This window comes from Nomia melanderi, chromosome 4 (genome assembly GCF_051020985.1).
Source record: "Nomia melanderi isolate GNS246 chromosome 4, iyNomMela1, whole genome shotgun sequence".
Taxonomy (NCBI): domain Eukaryota; kingdom Metazoa; phylum Arthropoda; class Insecta; order Hymenoptera; family Halictidae; genus Nomia; species Nomia melanderi.
The window spans coordinates 21,011,776-21,038,882 of record NC_135002.1 but is presented as its reverse complement, the minus strand read 5'-3'; the positions used below and the strand labels follow the sequence as shown (position 1 = coordinate 21,038,882).

Genomic DNA, 27,107 nt, shown 5'->3' with positions numbered 1-27,107 from the left:
GCACGCGCGACCGCGTAGAAAAAGAGTGCGGCAGTGGGAATTGTAGGTAAAATATAGAGCGGTATACGCGAAAGCAGATTCGTGGGGATACGATAATCTAACAAGCGCGATGAATTGACACGTAGGAATAAGTGGGTGCTGGGCGAGACACAGGGAACTTATGACATCGACGGTGCTCGATGAGGTTGTTTGGAAAAACATAAGAAGGGACAGGTGAAAAGAAAGCAAGTTGGGGGTGTGTTTTTACGTGTACGCAGGAAAGAGAAAAGAGATGGAACGGTCGGTGCAATGGAAAAATGAGCGAGGAAGACGATGCAAACGGGTTGTCGGAAGCGTGAGGTGGGGTTTTAGGCGTCGAGGAGGTTAGGCGAGAGTCAGGAAGGGAGGGTGAGAGTGTCGAGCGCGATTCCCGACCTGGCTGGTGGGGATGATTCGGTGCATGGACTGCATGTACAGTTGTGTTGTTCGGTAACTCGGGGCGCGCAGGTGGTAGAGCCGCGGAGCCGGATGGGAGCGCGGCGGAGGAGGTGGCGGTGGTTCAGCGGATACGGACTCGGATAGCGAATAGTAGCTCAGTTTGCTTTCGTTCGTCCTTACGGAGAGTTCGCCAGAGCACGTACAGGCGCGTGGTTCACGCACGTTGTGCGCCGTATTCTTGTTCTTCTTCTTCGGGTCCCCATTGGACTCTCTGCTCCCCGAATTCACGTAGTAAAGCCCAGTGGATTACACGCCGTGTGCACGTCTCTACGCCGTCGACACGTGTGAATGTGGTCGTGATACACGGAGATTTGTGATAAGAGGGTATACGCTCTGCCGGAGGGTTGCTCCGATTAAGTGTCCAGTGTGCCTACTGCAGGATGAGTGCGATGATACGAAATTGGTTCCTGTGCAGTTTATTCTTTCTGGGATACGTTCAAGGTGAGTGGCTGGTTTCAACTTATGTTTTATGGTATTTGGTAAACGGCATCGGTACTCTTGGGCTCGAAGAGCTTGTTTCATTAGCAGTTTTCTTTCTCTGAGATTTCAAATTGCATCGATCACTTTTGGAAGAAGAGGGTTTCGTGTTTCTTCAGTAGCGTTGTTGCTAGCGTTGTTAAGTCTTGTTGGGATTGTTGGCTACTGGACAAATCAAACCTATATTTTTCCAAGGTATCGATAATCTCGGTTAAAGAATTCCTCGTGTTCCTCTACTTACTTTCTTACAGCCCATGTACTTGACGTTAACGTGAATTGATGATAATTTGGTACAGCAGGTGTAGCGCGTAGCTTTTCGTAGTTCAAGTGTCCTTCGATCTCGAACTTGACCCGGTGATCCGTGAGCATCAGTTATTTTTTTCTTGGCCGAAAGCCGTGGCAAACACCCGACAGACGCACTATTTTTATCCACTAGCGTGTCACGTTCTTAAAGTAGCTAGGAAAACTGTTTAAAGTTTTACGACGCTAGGTAACGCTGCTCCTAATGCTGTGGATTTTTTTGTGGTATTCGGTGAGAACCGATAGTCTCCTTTCGCGAGCGTTGTATGCGAAAATGCACGTCCCCACGTGTGTTATCTCGTTCGGATTTCGAACAGTAGCATGCGCGTCGTCGAAAGAACAGCATCGTTATGCTATCTTATACGATTAATGTGTTCGAAATTCCTGTCTCTGTATTTTACGATAGTGCCGGCGCGCGGCACGCTTCCTGCTGTGCATCTTCTTCGATCATCGCATCTCCATTATGCGGACAATAGACACAATGGGAGAGATTTTTGTTTCCGCCTCATCTGCGTTCCGTAATTCCAACACTCTTTTGTCTTTTTTCTTACGCAAAATTTTGCGACGATTTCGGCTTTATTCTGGTGTGTTATACACAATGGACCATTTTATGCTTTCGAGTATCGATGCTTTTCTTGTGTCATTATAGAACATAATTATGTTAATCCATTGCGGCAAAGAACAGCTATAGCCGACTTGCATACTTTCATTAATAAAAAAAGAAACATTATTAGTACGGACTGTACTAATGCATTTATTTGTTTATTCTTCAGTCACACATTGAACAAAAATGACGTAATAGTCTAGATAACATGTAAGTTGATTTTATGCACGGTTTTTCATGACCTGAACAAGTCAAAGCAAACAATTTAAAGAATTGCATTTCTGGGCACGACTTTAAAACTAAAAATGGCGTAAATTATAACAAAACAATTTATTTCATAAAATAGACCCCTAGCTACCATTCCAATAGAGAACGGAGCAATTGAAGCGGCTTGTTTGCCCTATTGAAAGATTTAATTATACTCTGGGATGTATTATCCCGTTGATAGTCAACGGGTAGTCAGTTGGTGGACTAATAGTTTTGCTACTATCATTTGTTTCGATAGAAATTTTCATCTTTATAATATTTCATTAAATATAACATATCTCTTAATTATAATGTTGCACAAATGTAGTTAAAAGAAATTATCGAGTTTATATACATAATGACGTTTCTTTTGATTTTAAATGACAGAGTGTATGACTTTAATCTCAATTGCTTTACATAACCTGTAAGATAGAAAAAACGCATTAATGAAAATATTTACTCGAATGAAAAGTAGAAAGTTCTCAGAAAAAAATTATATGCTTCTATTTCAAGAAAGATATTCTAAAATCTCGTAACGAAAACGATTTTACGAATGAAATTGTTTCGTTCGTAAATAGCGACGTATTTTATGCGTTTTAAAAGAAAAAGACGGTTTGTTCGATATTGTTTTATTGGTTAGTATAAAAAAATATTATACGGTCAGAAGCGGAACATTTTTACATTTGTAGCGTTTCCAATTTCGGAGTACCTACATTTGCGGGGTTTCTTCATTTTTTTATGATATTCATGCGCAGAGACAATCTACTTCCAGGTAGTTCTAATTTTTGAAACGCTTTTAATTTTGTAGCAGTTTCGATTGGATAATTATACAGTGCCCGAGTGAAACTCGGTTTCCAATATCATATTTCTTTATAAATAGGCGCGTTGATCTAGTAACACACAAATTAAATTATAAGCCAATGGAAGACTCGTATAATCTCCACAGGAGAATAAAACACGGTCGATTTGACCGCTCGATAGTTCTAATGTTAAACTTTACGTTAAATTTTATATTTGACGTATCAAGACCTCGGTTTGTGAGGGGATTCGCATTCTGAAAAAGGGAACTAAAAATGGAATTCCATTGTTGAAGAAGATAGAAAATAAAGGCGAGCATGGGACCGATTCTTTTCATTGCGTCAAGCTTTCCCCGACGATTCAAATAGAGAAAAGAGTCTAGAAAACAGAAAAAAGAGGGAGGGAAATGATAAAAACTGCTCCTTTGCTGGATAGCGGAATGCTAATCAAAACGCGAGATTCTACTTAGCTCTCACTTTAATTATTCAAAACTTCCCGGTTGTCTATAGTTAACCTTATCATTGAAAGGCGCAAGGCGCGCTAAAGTACATCGTACGTATTTTTTTCTTAGGATCGTTTCCCTTTATGCGGGGGTTCCATTCACTGGCGGATCACGTGCTAAACGACACGGCGCATGAGGGTTCCTGCACACCGAAACGGTCCGCTTTAAGCGGAAGTACGTGTATTTAAATTGCGGGGTAATTGTTGGAGCACGTTGCGTCGGTACGCATGTTTCCTTGTCTGTTTCGGATTTTGTTGCCTCTCACCATCGAGCAACTCCGTTTCAAACGAGCTGCTCCTAAAAGTTTCCTTTCCATCCAGTGAGAAATTTCGAAATATTTCGAAATATTATGGAGTCACTTCCTATACAATAGATGAATGTTTTATTTTTTTAATTTAATTCGAATTTTCATGTGTTTTTCGATTGTTGTTGCTCAACAGAAGCGACATGTGATATTTTGGGACTTATAACGAATGCTATTGACACGAATAATAAATTTAAGGAGATTATACATGGATTATTCGTCTATTTGTTTATCGTGCACGTTAATCAGAAATGTTACAGATTGTTTATAGGTTCATTAGTGATGTAAAAATAATCATAAGGACGAATTAAGATTATTTAATGCTTTGAACAAAATGTTGCAACGTTTGTTAATACGAGGTACATAATTGGTAAAAACATACGTAATTGACAGGATAGTAATCAATAGATACTGTAGCACAACTTACTAGTCTGCACACATGAATAACGCAAACACGAATATTTTGATGTAACGCAGTACTTATACGAGGTGAGCATGTTATCGCGTTACTGATTATTATTTATGTGGTAAGTGAAAGTAGGCCAATAAAATATTATTATAACACATAAATACGAACATCGAAAAGAGTAACTGTATTATATACCTATTACACAATATTTCAATACGATATCCAAATAGCAGAATTTTACGCATTTTAACTGTACGAAAATACGACAGCTTTTATATCATTTTTTATTCGCGTGAATTCGAGAAGGCCAATAGAATTCTATTAAAAATATGAATATACGTGTGATTAAAGATGTCCTTAAAATTTAATACATGACAAAGAAAGTCAAAATAATGTACAGTAGAATACAAGTTTCATCAAAGTTTATGCATCATATGTTAGTCGCTGTAGCATTGACTTCATAGATTCATAAAGTTTCTAATAATGATCATTATTATGACATTATCCTTTTACACTCAAAAGCATTTTAGTTATATACATTCATATTGTTTTAATAATACAACATTGATTAGGTACATTTTTGACAGTATTGAATGAAAGCAATAAACGAATCAACAGATAGAGCTATTTTATTTCAATATTCCATGTATAATTATTTTCATTACATTAAAACTGATACTGAATATTGAATTTTATAATTTCGCTATGTTATTAGTTATTCAGCTAAAGCTAAAGGAAACGGGAACATCCTCTTTTCGTTCAACAATTGGAAATTTTCGTTCCTCCGCGCTCGAGGAGAAACGGCGAATATATTTTTTTTTCACGGACGTATCGTTAATAGCGTCTTGCTAACTGGCGAGCAGCTCCGTTGTTCGGTCGGACTTGGTTCGATGCAACCGGCACGATTGTACTAAAACATAAAGCTGAAACGAATTTTCGTCTCGGTACACCGTCCTCCGAGAATTTTCCTTTGGCACGGCACGTGGATTGATTTTTAACGTTGCTACTTGTTCGAAATCGAAGTCGATTTTGTTGGTCCCGTGAAAAAAGAAAGGAAAGTGTTTTCACGGTCACAGTCGCGGGACGAACGCGATCCGACGCAGTTGAATGTGGCGCGCGCGGAAAGGTTCAGGTGGATATTGATACAGGGAAATGATTGTGGAGTTGACACGGTTCAGCCAGGGAAACAACCGACGCGCTAAAGCGAATTCATGTCCCTGCGTGCTATCGCGATACCGTAATTTTCGTATTTATCATTCCCGTGTATCAGAGACGTGCGAAATACAAACGGCGATAGCTTCGTTTCGTTAACTTTTTGATGAAGAGCGGTTCGGATTGCCGTACGATGATTACGATGGAGACGAATGACCCGGGAAATATTTTGAGGCCATTACGGAAGCAGTTGATCCATTAACTAGGTTTACGGAGTCCGTCAACTCTGATGGATAGTACATTTGATAAACATTATTTGGTAAAATGTCGATTTTTACTAATACAATTGTATGGATAGGCATCCTAATTCTTTGTTTTTGAAATTCATATTTTTGAGATCTGGACGATCGAATAGCTATTTTTTTGGGAACAATAAAATAAAACGTGCAATGAGTGTCAACCTAGTGACGGTAAAATAGAAATATTTGTGATACTTTGAACTCCCATGAAGGATAATGTTTTATCTGTAGGATAAAATTTTCTATTTAGATTGTAACGGAGTTTAGAAACAGTTTAGGAAATTTGATCCATTGTTGTATTGAAAACTCTGGACTAGAGGGATCTGTGGGAATACACATATGACTGTGCATTGAATGAATTTGATTATAAATTTATTCTTGTTGAATAATTTCGTAAATGTTCGGTCCGTTGGCTTAGAAACTCGTTCGACAATTTCATTCTAAGATTATATTGGAAGGTAAGTAAACAAAAATTTATATTAAATTATTAGATGGATAATATGGATGGAAACATAGTAAAAGGGATATGTACTATCGAATACTTAAAATTGTACATTCCCACCTGGTTTCATTATCATGATGCTAATTGCTCTTTATAATACTATGCAAAACAAGTAAGCTGGCGGTTTAATACTCATATCTATTTACTGACTTTTCGAACGCAAAGATTACTTAAGGAAACAGCAATTTCCTGAAAATCCACTTTAACGATTTTCAAACACAACCGCGTTCACGCGGAAAAAGGGTACGGAATATCGAAAAAAAATTACATAGAGAACATCGACTCTGTCAAGGAAGATAAAAAACTTAAAAGGCGTCGTACATTCCGGGGCGTTAAGTGAAGCTAAACTCGTCGAAATTGTACGACAGGTACTTTTTAAGTTTCTATAAAATTCATCGATCTGTAAATAAAATTTTACTTAGTTCAACATTGATTTTTGAGAAAGTTGAACAGCGTTGCAAAACATCTCATTCCATAAAATCAATGATTAAACAATTGTATTATCGATATGATAATAATAGTAAATGTACTACAAGGCTGTGAATTTTACGCAATTAATATTATAATATTTTTATTATCAATATTCAAAACACGCGCCAGAGCGTAGTAATGAATAAATAAAAAAAGTCTATTCGTTAATATTGTAGGATATTTTATCCCCAACGAGTTCCCAGTTTGTGAGGATTTTTAATCCCGGACGAGTTATTCAATTTGTAGAATTCTCTGAGAAACAGGGAGGTTGATTCTCCAATAACACTTTCGTTGGTTAGAATACTAAATATATTTCGACTGATATCTAAGTGCTCGCTGTTGATTCTTTTCCCAAATGCGCATCCAACTGCTTGCTCGCTAATCGCACATAGTAATCTCGCGCCCATGAATTGCCACCTGCTTTTAAAGCACACGCTATTCGCTCTTTATTTCTTTCACTCGCACCCTTCTTACTCGCACTTTTGTTCATAGCCAAAATTTACGCGATCACGTACACGCTTGTCTCATGATTCAGTTGCTCCGTTTGAAACACTCTTCCTAACATTCTTTTAGCCCGTCAAGATTTTCTAAACACAGTCACTCTATTTCCCAAACATCCCAGCGCCGTCCAGACGCAAAACGACACCGGCCGCATGCACGCACACTTTTCCTTCGCGCTTCTCCAGGCACCCGAGTTTTTCAAAACATGACCCGGTTGCCCGCACGCACGCACGCACGACGAACCACTCATCCCACAATATTGATATAACCTCACTAACGTGCAAATCTCGTTATGAATGAATTTCAATATCGGTTGCGAATTTTTTAATTCAAATGGAAACAAATTTTCAGTTAACAAAAATGTATGTATTCTCTGTTGTTCACATTCTTTTGACCTCTCTCTTTTTGCATGAATAACAGAAATTTCACTATTCTTCGAGATGTTACACGGAACAATTTCCAAGTTCAAGGACTTTTATGATACGTGGCAGATTCTTTGCACGTTCAAAATTGAATAAATTTATGAATCGCTACTGTTTCATGTGTGGTATATAGAAATACACGTTATTAATGGCTTTGTAGCTTTCATTACTCCCTCTGTTTGAAATTTTGGTACACATTTGACCCTTACTTTTGGTCCCAGAATATGGTATGCAAAAAATACACGCTTAATTATTTTACATATAAACTTTATTTAAAATTGTTTTTTTAGAAACTTTATTTATATACTTAATTACCGATTTAATTGTTATGCATTGTATCAATCGCTTCCTGGTTACACAATATGTGCCAAACTCGGGAAAAGTTAGCTGTAATTTTGTTAATCGTACCGCGACTTAATTTGTTGACTTTTTTACCTTGTGACAATGACTGGAATATCCCATTGCACTGATCACTGTTCAATGGTTTTGATTTATTGCTTGGTTTATCTGCAGAAATAGTTCCTATGCCGTTATCTTCTATGTTGCTGTCTCAACGGGTGTCATTTTTTCCCTCGATATTCGGTATCTTGAATAACCGTATTTCACGAAAGAGATAAAAATTTCAGGTCCATCGTAACAATGCAAATGTGTAATACGTTTAATTTCATTATGGTTCACAATAAGAAAATATCAGAAAAGGGTATACCATAATATGGGATAGAGGGAGTATCATTTATTGATTCTGAAATTTTGCTATCCCTTTACGCGTTTAGTCATTCACTTCATTATTATTTATTTTAGTATGTATTACATAGAAAACAATATTTTTAAATTGTTTTATTAGAATTAATTTGTTCAATTTAACATTTCTCTTCTATTTGATTTATTAAAGCATCTTGCTCGAGTTTAGTACGTTGCTTAACTAGGACAAGCTCATTTACGAGTAAGTCCCTAAATTGTACTACTATGTCTTATTCTAAAGACTTAGGGCACGGCTGAAAATTGTCAACGAACGTTGTCGGGAAAATATCCTGGTCAATCCCTTAAACGGTAACTGTCGTGTCTTAGGACCTATTCACTGGTAAATTTATAGGATCTTCAGGGCGCTTTCTTGGAAAGAAAGATGTTTGTGCCGCAGTTTCTGTTTGCTTACTCCACTCGGGATTCATGACGTGGGCAATAAGGGAACTGCTCTAAACTTGTATTGGCTCCACCATATTGCCACTAAAATCTATTTTATTTTATATTGTATCTGTTATACTCTGTAATCCTCAGTAATATGAGAACCATAAAATACGTACCTTTTCTTGTTTAGTTGATTTACTGAATTTGTACAGTAGCATATTTGACAATTTTCTAGAACTTTTGTTAATACTTCTTTTGAATGAAACTGTCTGTTTAATGATTAACGTATATAAGCAGAAAAGATATTGGACATTTTTCTAGCCTTAGTAGTTTGTCTGAAAAATATGGGTGTAGTGAGAAATGTGAACACATTTGACTTTCTGGAATATATAACTTCTGATAATATCAAGCAAAGTGGTTACGATATCTTGGTAGCTATTACATCAGAGAAAAATTACTCGAGACTTGGGGAGAAGTATAAGATCGTAACAGTTGGCTTGTAGTTTTCCAGCAAATACAATCGAGAAACAAGAATGTGCAAGTATACTTAATGTACTCTCCGAACAGTTTTATCCAAACTACAACTTTATCTCAATTTAATAAAATTGAGAGTAAAGAGAAGCAAGAAAATTGTTCTATAAATATTCCTAGGGATAATTAGGAATTGTGGAAACGTGAGAAATCACCGTGAGTAGACTAATTATAATGTAATGAGGTTGGAAAGTTGATTAATGAATGAAAGATTTTACTTGATTTATTAATAGTATCAATTTCGACAATTAACAAAAGTCGTTAGTAAGTGAAGCAAAAGAAATGTTATAAAGTCATTTTATAATTTCATCAGAAATCTTATAACCGTAATTTCCGATAGTACAAAAGTAAATGTTGGTACAACAGAAACGAAAAATAATCCACATTTCAAACTAAGAAATAATTTTCAATATTTCATTGATTAAATTATTTCAACATTTAAACGATCACCTATTTCATTTGCGGTTGTACGGTAACACAATTGACAGGTAAAGTTATAATGGTAGGAAATAATATTGTAAAAATTCAATGCCGGTTATTTAAGTGTTAATATGAGACAAGATTCACAACCAAGCGGTTTTCAACGAGGAAAATTTATAGGTCCTCCTAGTAGCCGTAAATCAAGAATTTGGCTCACTCTAAATTTTTTTCCGGAGATCGTTGAAAATTTGCGTTCGCGCGAGCCCAGTATGCCGGTAACGGAACGAGTCGACTTGTTTTAATAGAATGCAATGCTTGAAACGATTGTGATTGCCTTTTCATAAGAACACTGGCCAACTGGACAGTAAACATTTTACATACTTTAGCCATAGTGGTTGAACGGTCAACATAATTCGTTGAAAATATTGTTTCGCAGGAAGTTTACAGCTCTTCTTTCTCCCATTAACACGTTCGCTACCAGCGTCACATATTTGTAACGGCTGTAATCCTATATTTTACATAATGAAAATGAAATTAATCGTATAAATATTGTTATCAAAAATTATAAACTGCGACATTATATTTAGGAACTCAATGACTCGTTTCAGTTTCATTTTTCTAGTATTTTGTTTAGAAAATTTATTGGATTGAAGAAAATATTATAATTGAAAAGACCGGAAGTGAAATAAGTGCTGGTAGCGAATGTGTTCATTAATTTCGGTCTGAGTGAAGTTATCAAACAGCAACGTCTTCGCTGATTCATAGTTTTTGAGATAGTTGCGAGAAACTGTTTGTAACACTTCTACTTGCCAATAGTTTATGATATTCAGAAAAACATTAAATTAACATTAAATCGAATAAAAAGTCTATAGTTTCAGTTTTCTTATTAATGGATTATTGGTGTCATGTTGCCATAACATGCGGTAGGAATGCTCCTGAAAAAGAGGAAGGGATCTTGTCCGGATCCAGAGAAAAATCAAAGTTGTTTAGGTTTTGTGTTTTATTGAGTCACACGACGGCGAGTCCGAGTTGGAGAAACGTGGTAAAGGTTTTAATTTAATGTTGACGGTTAAGAAAAATCTGCTCTTCTTCTCGGTTCATCGGATGTAGGGAAACTCGGAAAAGGGAGAAACATTTGGGCCTTAATGATTCACGTTGGGGGTTGGATTGACTAAAAATCTGGACGTCGGATTGCTGGCTATATTCATACTTGGTTAGATGTACAAGATGTTCACAGAGTGGTGAGGTTTACAAGTAGATGTAGTCATAATCCTAGCGGAGCATTTCGGTATGCATAATTATTGTTTTTAGATAGGGGGTGGTGATGAACACGTTTTCAAAAGGACACAGGCATGGTATGATGTCACGATGGAGACGTTGAAGATAAAATTAACGAAAGTGGTAGTAATAGAAATAATCATGGTGACAATAATAATAGTAATAATAATTATAGTAATAATAATTATAGTAATAATAGTTACAGTAAAAATAATAATAGTAATAATAATAGTAATAATAATAATAATAGTAATAGTAATAGTAATAGTAATAATAGTTATTATGAATATATAGGGTGCTTAGTGGAGTAGGATGTAACAATTGGACTCTTTAAATGATATTTGTATCATCTATTTTGTTGAAAAATTAACACGTTTTCTCAACTATAGCAATGATACTAAAATATACAAAGTTTGAGTTAATTTACTTAATTTACTGTTCCCTTCTGTTTTCAAACAGTTGACCTTTTGAAATGATGGATTTGTACAGTAATGCTTATATAATTTTCAAAACATTAGTTAATTTTTCTATCGAAACGAATTAAACGCGTGCAAATAAAATGAAACTATGTGCTTTCAGGCAATTTGTCTCTTACATTATTATCGTATAGTGTTGCAACAGTTAAGCGTTGCAATGAAGATACACTGTTGAACGTTATAGCTTACTCGCGAGAAGTTTAGTCGGTGAAATAGTTAGTTTCAAGTCAGTGGTAGTCGCTTTTGAGATACGTGTCGCCATTGTTTTCCTAGGTGAGCGTAAACGCGTAATTAACACATCTACTAATAAGAGTTAGATTAAGCACTTCCTGGGAACGTAAATTCAGGCATTATTCGAGATCGTTGTAGGAATGTATTCGACACGGAAAAAATGTGATTAATTGATCAACGTTGTTACTTAACACATCGAACTTTATCGATTAATACAAATGAAACATTTACCTATCAATATCTCTGCAAAATATTTTATAGTGTCCATTGTGTCAGTGCCTTTATTTCTTGTATGATTTCATTATTATTTGTTCTCTTTCCTATATTAAAGATAACCATACAAAAATATTTAAACAATCTAAATTATAAACAAATTACGATAACGTCTGTACCGAAGTAAGAAGAATTTGAGAAAATTGAAAGAAACCCGGAACTAACAATGGGTGTCGTTCCTGAAAGATTAAATTTTCAATTTATAATTTGAAAACTCTGAAGAGTATCATCAGTGTATCCTGCGCGTCAATTAAGTATAAAGGATTGAAAGCAGAAAGAATAGAAAAATGAAAGAATAGAAGAACTGAGTGCAGTCCCTGAAGGATTAAATTTTCAATTTAGAAATTAAAAACTCGGATCGATATCGCTAGTGTATCCTTATGAATGAAGCATCAAGATCCAAAAATAGAAAAAAAACAGGAAATTGATAGAATCGGGGAATCGAATGACGTCTCTGTGGGATTAAATTTTCAATTTAGAAATTAAAAATTCTGAATAATATCGCTGGTGCATCATGCGTACCAATGAAGTATACGAACTACGAAAAAAACCAAACTTTAACAATATTGAACTATAAATTAAATTAACCTCTTGTATTATATGATGCCAAACTCGTTCATTCTTTTGAAACTAAATGAATTATCAATTTTCTTCACACACATCTTCTCACGCGCGCGCGCACACACACACACACACACACACACACACACACACACACACACACACACACACACACACACACACACACTTCTACAAATTTAATATAAAATAATATAAAGGAAAAACATCATTGTAATCAGTTTCTTACATGGTACATTTAATGATAGTTTGAATTTAAATAGAGTATTAAATGTTACGTAAAAAACTATTACACAAAGTAGGATCTACAATGGATGTTTACTGAAGTATTTTTAAGTTAACACTAAAACTACTGAGTATACCCGAATATTCGTTACAGTTCCAGTAAACTTAATTAATTTTCAAAAACATTTTAGATATCTATTACTTTCAAGATATTAATAATCGAAAGATAATAAAATTTATTGCGGCCATCTTGACTGATTCGATAGTTTTAGTGTTAATCATCGTAACAATATTACTCGTATATGTGTATTCACATCTTAAACTACAAATTATTTAAAACGGAACAATTGTGAAATCCTTTCTCATAACTATTATGAAAATTTATAAAACAATTAAACATTATATATACATATAAGAAGTGTCCGGGGTCCAAGTCTATACAAGGGCGTAATCACGGCCCTGCATAGCTGTGGCCGGCGAGCGATGGCCGTGTGGTGCGAAAGTTCCGTGCACGCGCTCTTCGCGGACATTTTCTTACCCTGTGCCAAAAAAGCCGATCTCACGCTTCTCATGAGAGGGGGGGGCTTCATCTTCAGAAATGTCTGCAGAATCCAATGGTGCACAACAAATTCGTGCTAGCCAACCCACTTTTTGTAAAAATATAACAGAAGTGCATACAAAGTACGTGCATCTACCCTTTTTTAAACTTTGATCATCATTTACAAATATTTAATGATACGCTAAATTAAAACTTTTTATAGCGACGTGTTCGGGCAAGTCTCCTTTACTTTCTGCGATAAATATTAACTGCTTACCGTTTTTAGTTTTTACGTAACACTTGGTTTTCTAAAAAATTCGACCGTTTTCACAAAAATCCAGTTTCTTCGAAAACTGGACGTGATCCAGGAATTTGGTTTTCGGTTCTGTATTTAGGATAAAGATTTCTGTAAGCACCACTTAGTGGCTATTAAAAAACAAAAATCGTGTTCCACAGTGTTACCAATTACAGTGTTTTAGAGTAAACATAAACTTTTTTATGGAATTTTTTCCTCTTTCTAACGAAGTATAGACAATAAACTGGTTATATGGAGCGTAATTGTTTGTCAAATCATAGTGCAAAAGGTTAACCTGTTAATTGTGGAATTGAATGAAAAAATGAACTATGCACTAAAAAAAACAAAGCAAAACGAAGAAGAATCATATGTTCGTTTGAAATAATAAACAAATAATTGTTGGAAGAACTAGTATCATTTCAAGCTTGAAGATGACGCGTATACTCGTCAAACGCAGTTAACTGGCTAATTTACTAGCATTACCTCCAAAACCGTTCGAACGATTATTCGAGCAACGTCTCCGTTAATAACAAGTGCTTTACCCTGGTTATGTAGGTTGAAATGTGATTTCCACGTTCGCGGCCCGTCCTATCGCGACTTTCTTCGTCGGCGCTCGAGGTGTAACCATGTTATATGCGCGATGCCGTTCGCGAAAAAACTAGGGCGAGGGGTTACGGTACGCGGAATTTCAGCGCGTTTGTGGTTTACTCGTGGCCCCGGCCGTCTTAGACAGGGATGCTGTCTCGATGACGCGCGTTAACCCCATCATCCGGTTTGCGGAGCGCATTCAACGGGAGCAAGCTCTATACGCGATTCCTCGTTTCCTGGATCGTTCTCGCTTTTTCTCGTGTAAATCTGTCATGCAACGTGCACCGGGCCACTTTGTTCCTCCGGACGTTTATTAGTTTTGTTATTTCCATCTGAAAGAACGTGGTTCGCTAACGAAGCTGAGCGCATGCGCTCGTCACGCGACTTCGCTCTCAAATCCCAACGAGACTTTTCGCGCTGATGTGGTTATCATTACCGTCGAGGTTGTAAAGAATAATTATGAAAGGTGTTACTCGGTGTTAGGAGGATTATCGTAAGAAATTACAGCAAGGAAAGGATTCCCGAGGATCGTAGAAACGAACGATCGCGGGAACGTGCTTCCCGAGTCGGAACTTCGGTATCATTTTCGTCCGGGACAAACTGTTCTGCGAGGTTTTATAAAGAATACATTATGAAAGGAGAATCATTTGTAAGGGTATTTTTAATTTGTCGTCTGGGTCAGGAGATAGTGTGCAGTTTGTACTACTGTGTTTTGCAGTGGCTTGTTTTAATCTGTAGGTTGACGCCCGTAGAATATCCACATTTTAATTTTCTATTGTATTTTGCAATGCAACAGAAGACTCAGCCAAACGTTAATTTCTTTCATATTTCATCGAAATTTCATAAAATTAATCTGTTTGGTTGATATATTAATAAAACAAATTAATTGGTCGATTTTAGCTGCTTTCAATGTTATATTATACTTTTTTAAACTCTTAGCAAACAAACATTCTTTGAAATGTTAACAATAAGAAATTATTATAAACATTATACAGGAATTTCTTAATATTGCAAAGGAATTATACGAATTCAAGTCCGGTGCTGACGATATTCGTTCACAAAGGATTTATATTTAATTATTATGTACAATGGCTCTGATTGTTACTGTTGTATGTGGTGATTTTTTGTTTGATATGTACTTACCATTCATCGTAGTTTCAGTGGGTATTATTTAGTAGACAAAATGAAATTAAATTCGAGTTTTTTCGGGTGGAAATAATTGTGTATAAATTACTGCGGAATTTCGAAACGTACATCGACAAATGGAATTTTGCGAGACTTGTAAAATCTATACGCAAACATACTTGTCACTATAACTCTGTTATCAGTACGACTAAAACCGGTGTAAATCAATTTTGACACCAAATAGAATTAATTATTGAAGCCATATTTAATATCTGTTGTTCGTGCACGCTTTCCAGGCAATGGTAGTGGACGTTGCGTAACACGTTCACACGCCGAATTAACTTTGTGTGAAATGGTTGGGATGAAAAAAGGTGTTCCTCCTTTTCTGGGTTCAAAGTGGACTGTATTTTTGTTCGTTCGTGATGAGTGAAAGGTCTGTGTATATATTTACGATTTCGATGTGTGTGTTTGTCCAGCGAGTATAGCGTTATTCTTAACTGACTTACGTTGACTACATGTCTTTCTATCTGGGCCTATTGCGAGTTTGTAGCTCCATATATGTATATGAAAATGGTAGTCTAGGGCGGTGTCCTTAGTATCAAATCGGAAAGCCGAACGATCGGGGTGTTGCCGATGACAGTTTTTTGCCTACGCCCACCTCACTTGTGATAGAAATTGGGGGTACTTCTTCCCTTCTGACCTGCAAGGGTACCAGTGGCTGCGCGCTACTGTTTCGGTCGGCTTATAGTAGGTCAACTGCTGGTCAGTTATAACGCCAGATGGTAAAATGCAGCTATCAATAAAACGTTTCCAAAATGTAGTTATATTGTGTGGAAATGAGCGAGCATAATTGTTCATACCATAAACCTACTCGCACCGACGGCTGTGTCACACCCAAATAAACCGTGCCGGAACATCTTTATTAATGTGTTTACTTGTTTTTGAGCGTGCCTGTCTCGCACTGCGTTTAATTAATATCGCGCCGTGAAAAAGTTATGTAACTGATCGAGACTAGGTCAAAACTGAGTTTCCACTGGTGACTCCTTTTCTGTCCGTATCTATATTCGCGAGCAAAAGCTGAACGCTTAATTAACCTTATTTTTCATTGTTCTAATCGTTCTTTCCATCATCTTGTTTATAACCGAAATAGAAGTCCTATCATCTGTGTTTCAAAAAGTAACAACTTCTCCATTGTTTTTAGAAAAGAGAGGACATACTTTGAAATAAACTATGCCACTCGTTTCATGATACGTCACAAAATGTTTATAAAATCCACACATCCAGTTGACCCAGAAACTTTTAATGACGAATAAACTCAGGATTATGCGGACATTTTTGAGTAACGCGTTAATGGAATTAAACATAACAAATTAAATAACTGGAAGTCGATAAGAAAATCATCATACTTTGAATCACTTGATAATGTAAAATAAGAACGTAAAGAAAAACGTTTTCATAATATAATTATGTTTTAGAATCTTGTATAAATAGTAAAATAATTATATTTCATTCTTTATTGGTTTTTTTTTCAATTTATTAGTATGTCTTTTTTGTTCTTTTCAATTTTTCAGCTCTATTAAAGCTGTACTTATTTAATCTTATAGCTTTAAGGAACTGCTTCTTTCGAATCTTTGACACATTTTGAATAAAAGTTCTACGGAAGTTTTACGTTCCAACAGCTACAATTCACAACGATAGAGGCGTCATTGACAGTTGTAATAATAGTGGTAATATGTAATTACACTATATGGTGGCGCAAATGATCGCGTTCGCGGCAGTCGGCCTCTTAACATTGTAATTTCAGCTAGTAATAGAGTGCGTACGTTAATTCGTATTGCAATTGCGGTTTCGTGTGCATTACTACGATTATTAGAGATCATCAACTTTAATATAAGCGTAGGAATTTTAATTATATTGTGGACGTTGTATTGCGATAAATTAAAACCCTCAGTTTACCAAACCATAAAACTCCGCGCAAGCTCTAATCGCGTTGCAATTTGGCCACGCGATTCGAAATTCTTTGAATCACGCGAAATTAAGTTAAAAGTATGAATGGAACAGTAAAGTATCGGAAAAAAGTGAAAATTTCCCTGCAACATCGCATTTCGTCACATAATGTGCAAAGTGGAGAGCAGTTCATACTACAATCGGAACATTAAACGAATTATTTTCAAGAGATTTTTCGACCGAATATCAGTGAATTTGACATCGTTTTTGAGACGAAGAATTACTGGTACATTTTTGTCGTTCTAGTCTTTTTTCATAGAATTACCTTTTTCCTAATTATATCACGACATACACGTTATTACAACAGCAATGGAACATCTGACAGAGCAAATTGTAATTCACTTATCACAAGTCATTGTCCACAATTATAAACGGTCGTAGTCACCTGTAAACACAACCGTAAGTAAATCCTCGTGCAAGCAACTCATTCATTTCCCTTGTTACACGAATCAGCACCGTTAATCACGGCCGAAAAAGGAACAGAAGTTTAAACAAATTTCTTTGTCGCGTTTTAACGATCTGTCACCTCACTATCTCCGCCAGTTAGGTTAACGTCCCGAATGAAGCTATCAGGTCAGTGATTAATCACAGTGCGCAGAAGCAGCGGCGAACGTAGAAACTCGCCTGAAAATAGTGCCCGGTCCTCCCTCCCATCGATCGATTTAGTTACATCGTTAGTCAAAGTGTCGGAAAAGTACGGTCAAAGTATTCTAGGGGTCGGCGCGCGGGGATGGTTGCCAAAGAAAAAAAGAAGGGGAAACGCGAGCGAGGGGGTTTAACGTTTCGAAGTCAGCCGCACGCGCATACTTAATCACCGGCCGTTAACGAAAATTCCTCGGGACCGGTGCTACGCCACCGGCGGATCTTGATTAAGAGGCGTGCATTTAAGGCTCGGAAGGACATTTTGCCCGAATAGTAAGTGGTGCACTCAACGAATGCGACGCAGCGCGACGCGGAACGTATCCTGTTCGGTTAGGGGATGGCGGCGCCGTGATGCGTCCAAACTAACTTGTGTTATCGGACGGGGAGTGTCCAATCATAACTAACAAGTTCCGCGGAATATTTGTCGACGATGACTGGCTGCGCGATCATGTCAACAAATTAGAAGCAGTGTGTTTTGGTACTTAACTGTAACTGTGATGTTTGGGTCTATTATGACCTAGATTTTTAAAAAGACCTCAATTAACATTCTCAATGTTTGTGGCTAGCTTTCGTTGGAAGTTGATTAAATCAGAATCAATAGGACAATCGAAATATGTTTTGTGGAAGTACGTTTGACTGTATAATTAGGTTAGACTAGTCAGAATGTGTTTCATGTTTAGTTAAACTTCAATTTTTATATATATCAGGTGATTATTGAAGTATAGTTCATTTCTTTTCTTTGTAATAGTGACTGTTAAGCTGAAAGTACACAGAAGCAAGGGGAATCACGTGAAAGGCCGCCGCCGTGTAGAAACAAAATCATTCCGTTCCGCTTGCATTTTTTGTTGCGCAACTTGGCCAATAAAAAAGCGTGCCGAAACTAAGCCACCATAACTACGAAGGAAACAGGCGAAGAGTAAATAGACATAGGTTTTTGATAACTTTATGTATTTTTTTTTTTAAATATCTTACGTGTACTAATTCTAGTATTTATAAATAATTATCGAGACAAAGAAATTTGTAAAGTGCGGGTTCATTCGACGAGAAGCTAAAAGATGATCATGTGAATGCGATTTTCCATTGCATCATGTTTGCCAGAAATAAAGGACGTGGTTGTAACTATGCTGCTCATTTAAATTAGGATAAGAGTTACTCTGTTTTCTTGTCGTGTCTGAAGAGTTAGTGTAACATGACTCTCGGTCAAGAGGATGTGAAACACGCTTGCGTTGGCCAGGTGAGTACGTGAATACTTTACGTGGTCCTTCGGCGTGTTAGTGCTTCAAATATTTTGACTTATGCTTAATACACGTAATAAATTATTATCCCCAGGCTTTGAATTTGATACACACGTACGATAAAACTTGATACACGTTTCAATAAAGATCCGTTCGTATGTCAATTAAATATGTTACCTAACAGTTTGGTTAATATATAATAACTACGGATAATGGTTTGAAGCAAGCATTAGAAATTGCAGAAATTATAAATCGTAAACGTTTTTTAGTATTTCAATTTATTTTAAGTAGAAAATGTAAATACCAGTCAGACACGCTGACCAATAGTACTGAAAGATTGTTAATAATTCAATAGTTATCTAATCTCGATGTTTAACCCCTTGTTTTATAATGTTGCGTTAGACTCGTGACGAAGATTTCTTCTGAGTTCAAATGCAAATTATTTCTCCTGTTAGCAATTAGAGTAGAGTAAATATAGACATGGAAAGAGCAAGAAATTGTTTGTTTCACTAGTACATTATTAATGATAAATAGCTGTAACAAGTGCAACTGCGAAATTAAATCATATGACAAGGAGTTAAATTGTGACTGTACGAGCTTGATTCTGTGATATCGCAAAATAGTGATTTTGTGCCTCAGGCCATCCTGGTTTTCAATGGCTCAATTATGAACCGTACAATATGTAATCGTTTTTTATGTAGAGGGATAAATCGAGTCGCGTTGTTGCTAATGGAGGGTCTAGATAGGTTCTTTCGAATACTTGAGGCACGAGAACAAGACCCTCGATACGATGTCAAAGAATGTAGAAATAGCTGGAAGACAAATTGCTTGAGTGGCTGCTCGGTCATATCACAGCGTCGAGAAAGTTGTTGGAGTACGACCCCCCCCCCCCCCCCCCCCACGCCACCCCGCTCCATTATTATCGACTGACCAATTGATTATCCCCAACGGGTTCTGCTTTATGAAGCGTATCCATCATTTGATTCGATATAATAAAATTACAAAATGTTACATATAATATTATGTTTCGTATAATAGATCAATATGCGAAATATCTATATAAAATAGCTTTGTTTCTTAATTTAAGTGTTTTCTCATTAGTTCGTTTCAAATAATGTCGTCTACGTCTCATACAAAAGTGTCGAATGTTTCTAATGAAAAGCTTCCGAGTGTAAACGGTTAACCTTTATGCAGCGATTATTCGGTGAAAGAATAGCTCCTTATACCACAAAGAATATTTACACTAGATACGACTTTATTCTAACGATTACCGCTTATCAAAACAACCGAATTGTCTAGTGATGTCTTGTTTTCATTTATTTGGAATTTAGGGGAGAGTAGGTTAAAACGGAACACCAATGTTTCTCGTAAATAATTAAGGAGCTCGTATCTAACTGGTGTTGCATGACATAGACATAATAAGTCCTCGGTATAGTTTATGATGGTCTGCAGATCAGTGCGTAAGTATTATATACGAAAATATTGGTGTTCTGTTTTACTCATCCGTTCCGTTTCATCTTAATCGCCCCTATTGGCATTTGATAATGATCGCAAAAGTGACAAAAGGGAGAATAATATAACACTGATGTTCCATTCCTGCATTTATATAATATAATTTATTATTACAAGATACACTTTTTATATGCAGGTATTTGCAAGTACCTTCTCTGAATAAAAGTGAAAATTAAATTTTACGTTTTATATAGACTGACATGCAAATGTGTGGATAGTAACCATCATTTTCTTGAACTCACTCTATAGATAATAAACATGAAGAATATAATATACAAATTTAAATGAAACTTGTAATTAAAGTATGTAATTTGACGTGCAAGTGATTCGAATCAAAATAAATAAGATTGATACACTTAAAATCACGACACAACGTATAAGATACCAGACATTCTAATGATCTCCGTTCGGGTATTGATTAATATTCCAATAATTTAATTTTAATCTTAATAATTCTTCAATTTAACATGCGAGTGGTCCAAATCGAACAGAATTGTGAGAACTTATTAAAATTCGTATACAACCCTCAAACGTGACTGAGGCTAAAATCGAATTGCCGGGTAAGAGACAATTTTAGAACTGGTACTAACTCGAAACTTTGCCAGCTTCTGATATATGAAATTAAAATTCGAAATCTGCTCTTTAATATACAAGTGGTCTGGCTCAAAAGAAATCACCTTGACCCATTTCAAACCGTGACCGAACATCAAGGATGCAGGAAGTCCGTATTTACCCACACGGATTGGTTTTCAAATTTCCAGCTTGAAGTTTATTCAACTTCCGACGTCTAATATAGTTTATTTCTAAAATATTTAAAATGAAATTATCTTTATAGTATGTAGGTATGCGCGAGAGAAGAATGCAAAACAATAGTGAGTGACAATCCATGAGTTGACTTGCAATTATTAGAAAGCTGACGGTCCAACAGTGTCAGCTAAGAATTAAGAAATTATTAACTCTTATAAATTGAATACTTATAAATTGTTCACAATGAGGACAAAAGATGAGTCCGCTTTTACCAAACGTGCCGGAAATACATAGAAGGAAGTAGATGTGGGATGAATGGTTCGTTGTGCATGCGTGCGTAAGGGCGACCAGGTCGTATTGCGACGGACCGGTGCCGGGATATTTGGAAAATAGTGTGACTGCGTTTAGAAAATCTTGAGCGGCTGAAAGAATGCGAGGAAGAGTGTCTGGAACCGAGCGACTGAACCGTGAGAAAAGCGTGTACGTGACTGCGTGAATATTAATTATGGGCGAAAGATGCGAGTGAGAAGGATGCAAGGGTGAGAAGGACAGAGCGATTGGGGGTGTGTGTTAAAAGCGAGTGGGAATGCGTGCGCGAGGAACATTTTGTGTGAGATAGCGAAGAAGGACATTTTGTGCGAGATAGCGGAGAGGCGTTAGTGCGAGACTTTGTGAGCGAAACTTTGCGTATTCGGCGAGCGAGCGTTTGGTGATCTGTAAAGATCTTGCGACTTGTAAGGGAATATCCCACCATCTTGAGGACTTTCCCAGGATAATTCCTACAATACTGGGGGCTTGCACGGGATAGTTCCTATAATATTGGGAGCTCGTCCGGGATAGTTCCTATGTAGATGATTAGTTTCGTTAAATTTTTGGTGCTCAAATGTTCTATGCTTAGCGGAATATATCGAGTATTAAACAAACTGCAGCTGTTTAAAATCGCTGAAACATTCCTTCGTATGACGAGATTGGATTGATTAAAATGCGGTGGTTCCCACGCGATTGTCGTCTTCATGGGTGTCGCCTGAATTATGATGAATTAGGAATCCTCGGAAGATTCTTGACAACGAGTATGTTTTACGACTCTAGGAACAGTCGTAACCATATTCGGAACAATTTGGTCGTTTTAAACGGTTGTTGACGTCTTAAACCCACTGAAAAATTCGGAAAAATATTAAACTAGACTTTAAGCTTGCATAAAATCGTGTGAAACAGCATGATATATTTTTTAATCATAATTCAAATTTGATTTTATCCGAGTATGATGAAATTTTATATTAGACACTTCTTTAATGATTCTTTGTAGTTGATACGTAAAAATTACCCTCACAACTTTGGTCTAAAAGTGCATATTCGAAAAATTGGTAAAGAGACAGAGGCATATGTTAAATACACACGCGTTTGAATTTATACAAATTATACGTCGAGAGGATCAAAGATCAAATTTCCACCAACCGTTAACTGTGATAGTGTTAAATATTTCCTTTATAAATATTGGACGATTAAGTAGTATTTTGTTTATTATAATGTTTACTGAAAAACAAAATATTTGTTATATAGTTATATTGTTAACAAGGACTCTATCTACGATTTTCTGTCTTTATGCAGAAAGTTTCTGTAGATAGTTAAAATAATTGACACATCGGTTGATGCATAATTTTCCATAATATCTAAGACGATATTTTCCTTTAAAATATATATTATATAAGTATACTTTCGTTATAATTGACCTTCTTGCCCTATGATTTCTTTCTGAACTGTAATCAATTTAATTACTTTGTTATGAATAATTTATCGGAAATAAGAGAAAATTCCAATCTTATTCTATGTTACGGTGGGCTCTAAGGTAATTATAATCATTAATAATAGAGGAACAGTACGTAATTTGCATTCGAACAAATTCAATAATATTTATGTTTGTTAAATTAGATTTGAAATTTTCACCACGAATCTGACACGATATTGTTGGGCAAGGGGTTAAGGAATACAAAAGTACCGAACATGTTTCCTATATTCGTATGACTAAAATGTTTACATGTTTGTACAGATATGTTTCTTCTTTCATTAATTATTCTGTACGAGACAAGGTCATTGTGTGTGTAATCAGACGAAGACATTACCTGGTTAGGTTTGATTCGAGCGAGCCATGTCTTAATAAAAATCACGAACTGGCACGGTTAATTAAAGTCTCAATTTCTATACATCGATATCACAGCAGACGGGTCGCGGTGTCTTTTATATGACCCACAATAGTGAAATGACGTTAATGTGACTGGAAATCGATATCGCCAGGTGGATGGTAGGAACAAAAACCTGATACAAAGTATCAAACACGGGTAGTGCATCCAACAGCAGCACGAACGTAGACAGGAACACATAATTATCATATGAGTTCAGTATTTTCGTAATGCCTAATAGATGAAGCGGTAACTCGGAAAGTACATAGATTGGAGTAAGTTCTCAGTATTGCACCGATTTGAGTGGATTGTAAACAATTGATCGAGCCTACTATACTTGCGGATTGATGTGTTCCCGAAACTGTGATGATAGAACAGCGTTACGCGGAAATAAAGCAATACGAAGCAATGATTAAGTGGTTTAGCTCGGAACTACTTTGGGATTGATGGAATTGTTACTCCAGTATCTTATGACAGATTAGATCCTTCCTATAAGAGCATTCATTAAACCCTCGCCGATGGAGATTGAATTATCCCTTATCAATGTACTCGAAATCAGGAAAATACATGAGCCTCCTTATCCCGGGGAAGTTGGTGTTTCTGATAAAGCATTTTGGATATCGGATTAGGTTGAAGCTGAACTATTCAATAAACTGTAACGTTTGGATCTTGATAAACAAGGCGTACAATGAATATATAATTCTTTGATAATCCTGCCTAAATACTGTACGTCTGAGATTTGTATGTTAGGCACCTACGCGAGAGAAATTATTAGGGAATCGGAAAGAAATCCATGATTTTTAATCTCAACAAAAAGCTTTATTATTTCATACAAATATTTAAATTTCATTCTAAAATATAATTCCCTTCTTCTTTTAAGATGATTTTCCAATTGGTGGTTCATTTTTGAAATCTATTTTTGACAAAATGTACAAATTACAGTGCTGGACAAAAATATAAGACACTTCGGATATTTCTATATGTCATATTTGAAAGAAAAAAAAGTACGTTTTATACATCCTATGTTTTATATACCATATCTAGAATGTATATACAAAATCTTCGAAAGTTCGGAGAAAACATATTGTTGAAGCTATAGAAAAAAATGTCAATATAATCTGACTTCGGTTGGACGAAAGTATAAGACCATAATACAAAATTTGCATTTCTTTTACGACAATATTTCATCAAATGTTATATTAATATTTGGTAAAACCTCTTTTTAGTTGTATTACACCCAGTATCCGTTTTTTAATCGTTTTAAATAATTTTTTTGTTCGTTTCAGTGGTAATGTGTTCCATTCTTGAAAAATGCATTCTTTTAATTCATTGGCATATTTGAATTGTCTTCCACCCGCATAAACACTCCTAGGCATATCACTGCAAACATTTTCAATGATATTTAAATCAGATGAACGAGCGGGCCACTCTAAACAGTTAATTTTTTTGGAAACAAAAAATTGTTTCGCTGCTTTCGTAGTATGAACAGTGGCGTTATCTTGCTGAAATATTTAATCATTGTCTGCGATATGAATTGCACTACTATTTAATTGTTCATCTATTAATTTAATATCTAAGGTTAAATTTTTTCGTCGGTGAAAATAACTTTTCTCAACTTTTTATTTTAATGAACATGTTTACGAATAAACTTCACTCGTGTTGCTTTACGTTCATTAGTTAGCAAAGGCCGTTGCTTTAATTTCGTACCCTTTTTGTTTTCACTATTTCCTAAAATGCGATACACATTCCTGAAATTTGAGTGCATGCCGGCTTGTTCAGCGATTTGTTTCGCTGTTCCTTTGAAGATACAACTCGCAAAATTGCACGCTTTTCACAATCAATTATGGCACGTGGTCTTCCAGTTCTTTTAGTTTTTCTCTGGCCTTTTGACTTTTTTATCATATTATAAGTAGCACAGCAACTTCTATTCAATAATTTTGTTATTTTAGTAACACTATACTTTTGCGACCACAAGAGCGTTATTCTATCAATTTCACTTTTATTTCATTCTTTTTCACGAGGCATAATATGTTTTGAATAATTTTTTCTTAATAGATGTACCAATATGATGAATAACATGTTTTCACGTCTTCTCGTAGTCGAATAGTTACTGACCAGAATCATGAGAATGATAACTACATTGATTGTCTTATACTTTTATTCAACCAAAGTCAGAGTATGTTGACATTTTTTTTGCAGTTTCAACAATATGTTTCCTCCGAACTTAAGATTTTATATACACATTCTAGAGATGGTATATCAGACAGAATGTATAAAATATTCAATATAAAATGTTCAATTTTGTTTTTCAAATATATGATACATAGAAATATGTAAAGTGTCTTATATTTTTGTCCACCACTGTACTCAAGTATCAAAAACTAATGGATCTCTTTCCAGTCCTCCTAATATATTTTCTGTGCCTTGTTTTGTTATGCTTTGTTCTCTAGTTTATTTTGTAATGTTTGAATTTTGTTATTGTTTTGAATTTACAAATACAGAAAGGACGCGCATGCATAATAATAGATTATCATTTCCGAAGTATTATTAATGGAATTTCGTACTTGCATAAACAATATTTCTGAGTCGTTAGTATTGTCGAGAAAGTGCATATTTCGCAGTGATTAAACAATGAAGTTAATCGTAAGAATGCGAGAAAAATTGTAAAATTAAATGTGTATAACAATTGTTGGAGTATCCCTGGCAGGATACCTCCTAATTGAGGTTGCTAATTGAGAGTCAGGTTGCACTGTCCTCGTATTTGAAAAGGTATCAAGGACCTCTTCCACCGGAATGAATCAGTTCTTTTCTCATTCTGAATACATCTATTTTTATTTTCGTTGCAACGAAAACAGTAACTTGTTTATACATAACCACTGTAAAAGAGCATGTATAAATGAATATTACTTCGTAGGGCAATAAATTTCATTATTAGAAATACCTTGTCATTTTCAAAAATATAAACAAACTTCTTCTATAAGCGTTATACGATGTCTATGCAGAAATCATTGTTGTGGTCTTTACTTAATATTGTAGGGTATGCATTGCTTTTAACGAAGCAAAGGGCGGATTGATTAGGTAGCGACGAACCGCGCGAAGGCCGCCGCGGCCGTTCGCCCGCGAGAAAAAATGCATTAGAGAAAGCGTGTAGATTTCGGCAACGGTGTTTATATACGGAAAAGAGATCGCGACAGTGTTCTCAGAAGTGATTGGAAGTCTTAGAGTTTCGAGAAGTTTTATAGCATTTTGAGTTTTGCGAGCTTGAGCCCTTTAAGAGTCTTAAGGGTGAACGAGAATTTAGTTACAAATTGAGAACAGTAGAAAGTAAGTAGGAAAATCTTTTGTAATATATTCTATTGTAAAATACAATCAACTATCCCGAATTACTACGAGGAGATTTATTATCTTTACCGATATTCAGAGTACAATCTCTACAATACGGAGCAACCTCAATATTGCAAATAAAAGAATAGTACCGTGTCGTTTGAAAAAAAATAATTAACCTTGGAATTCTTTGACCTTCAACTTAGAACTTTAACAAATAAAATAATTACATACACTGCCTCAGGAAACTATTCAAAATCGGGATATTTATAATAGAAATGTTATATTCATTGTTCCGGCACGGTTTATTTGCTC

The 27,107-nt window shown here is 35.8% G+C and overlaps 1 protein-coding gene across 7 annotated transcripts in view; it reads left to right on the top strand.

The window, feature by feature from the left end:
• The first annotated feature begins 291 nt into the window (after window positions 1-291).
• The window catches only part of LOC116433345 (uncharacterized), a 513,676-nt gene continuing 486,860 nt past the window's right edge, over window positions 292-27,107 (top strand). For 3 of the 7 annotated variants that reach the window (XM_076366632.1, XM_076366633.1, XM_076366630.1), the window contains exon 1: window positions 292-918. Coding sequence is in view for 2 of the 7 variants with exons in the window: in XM_076366634.1 (XP_076222749.1) it covers window positions 858-918 (61 nt within the window). In the remaining 5 variants the exon portion in view is untranslated. The remainder of the gene's footprint in view (window positions 919-27,107) is intronic. The other 4 variants (XR_012998382.1, XM_076366625.1, XM_076366628.1 and 1 more) reach the window with 3 other exon arrangements.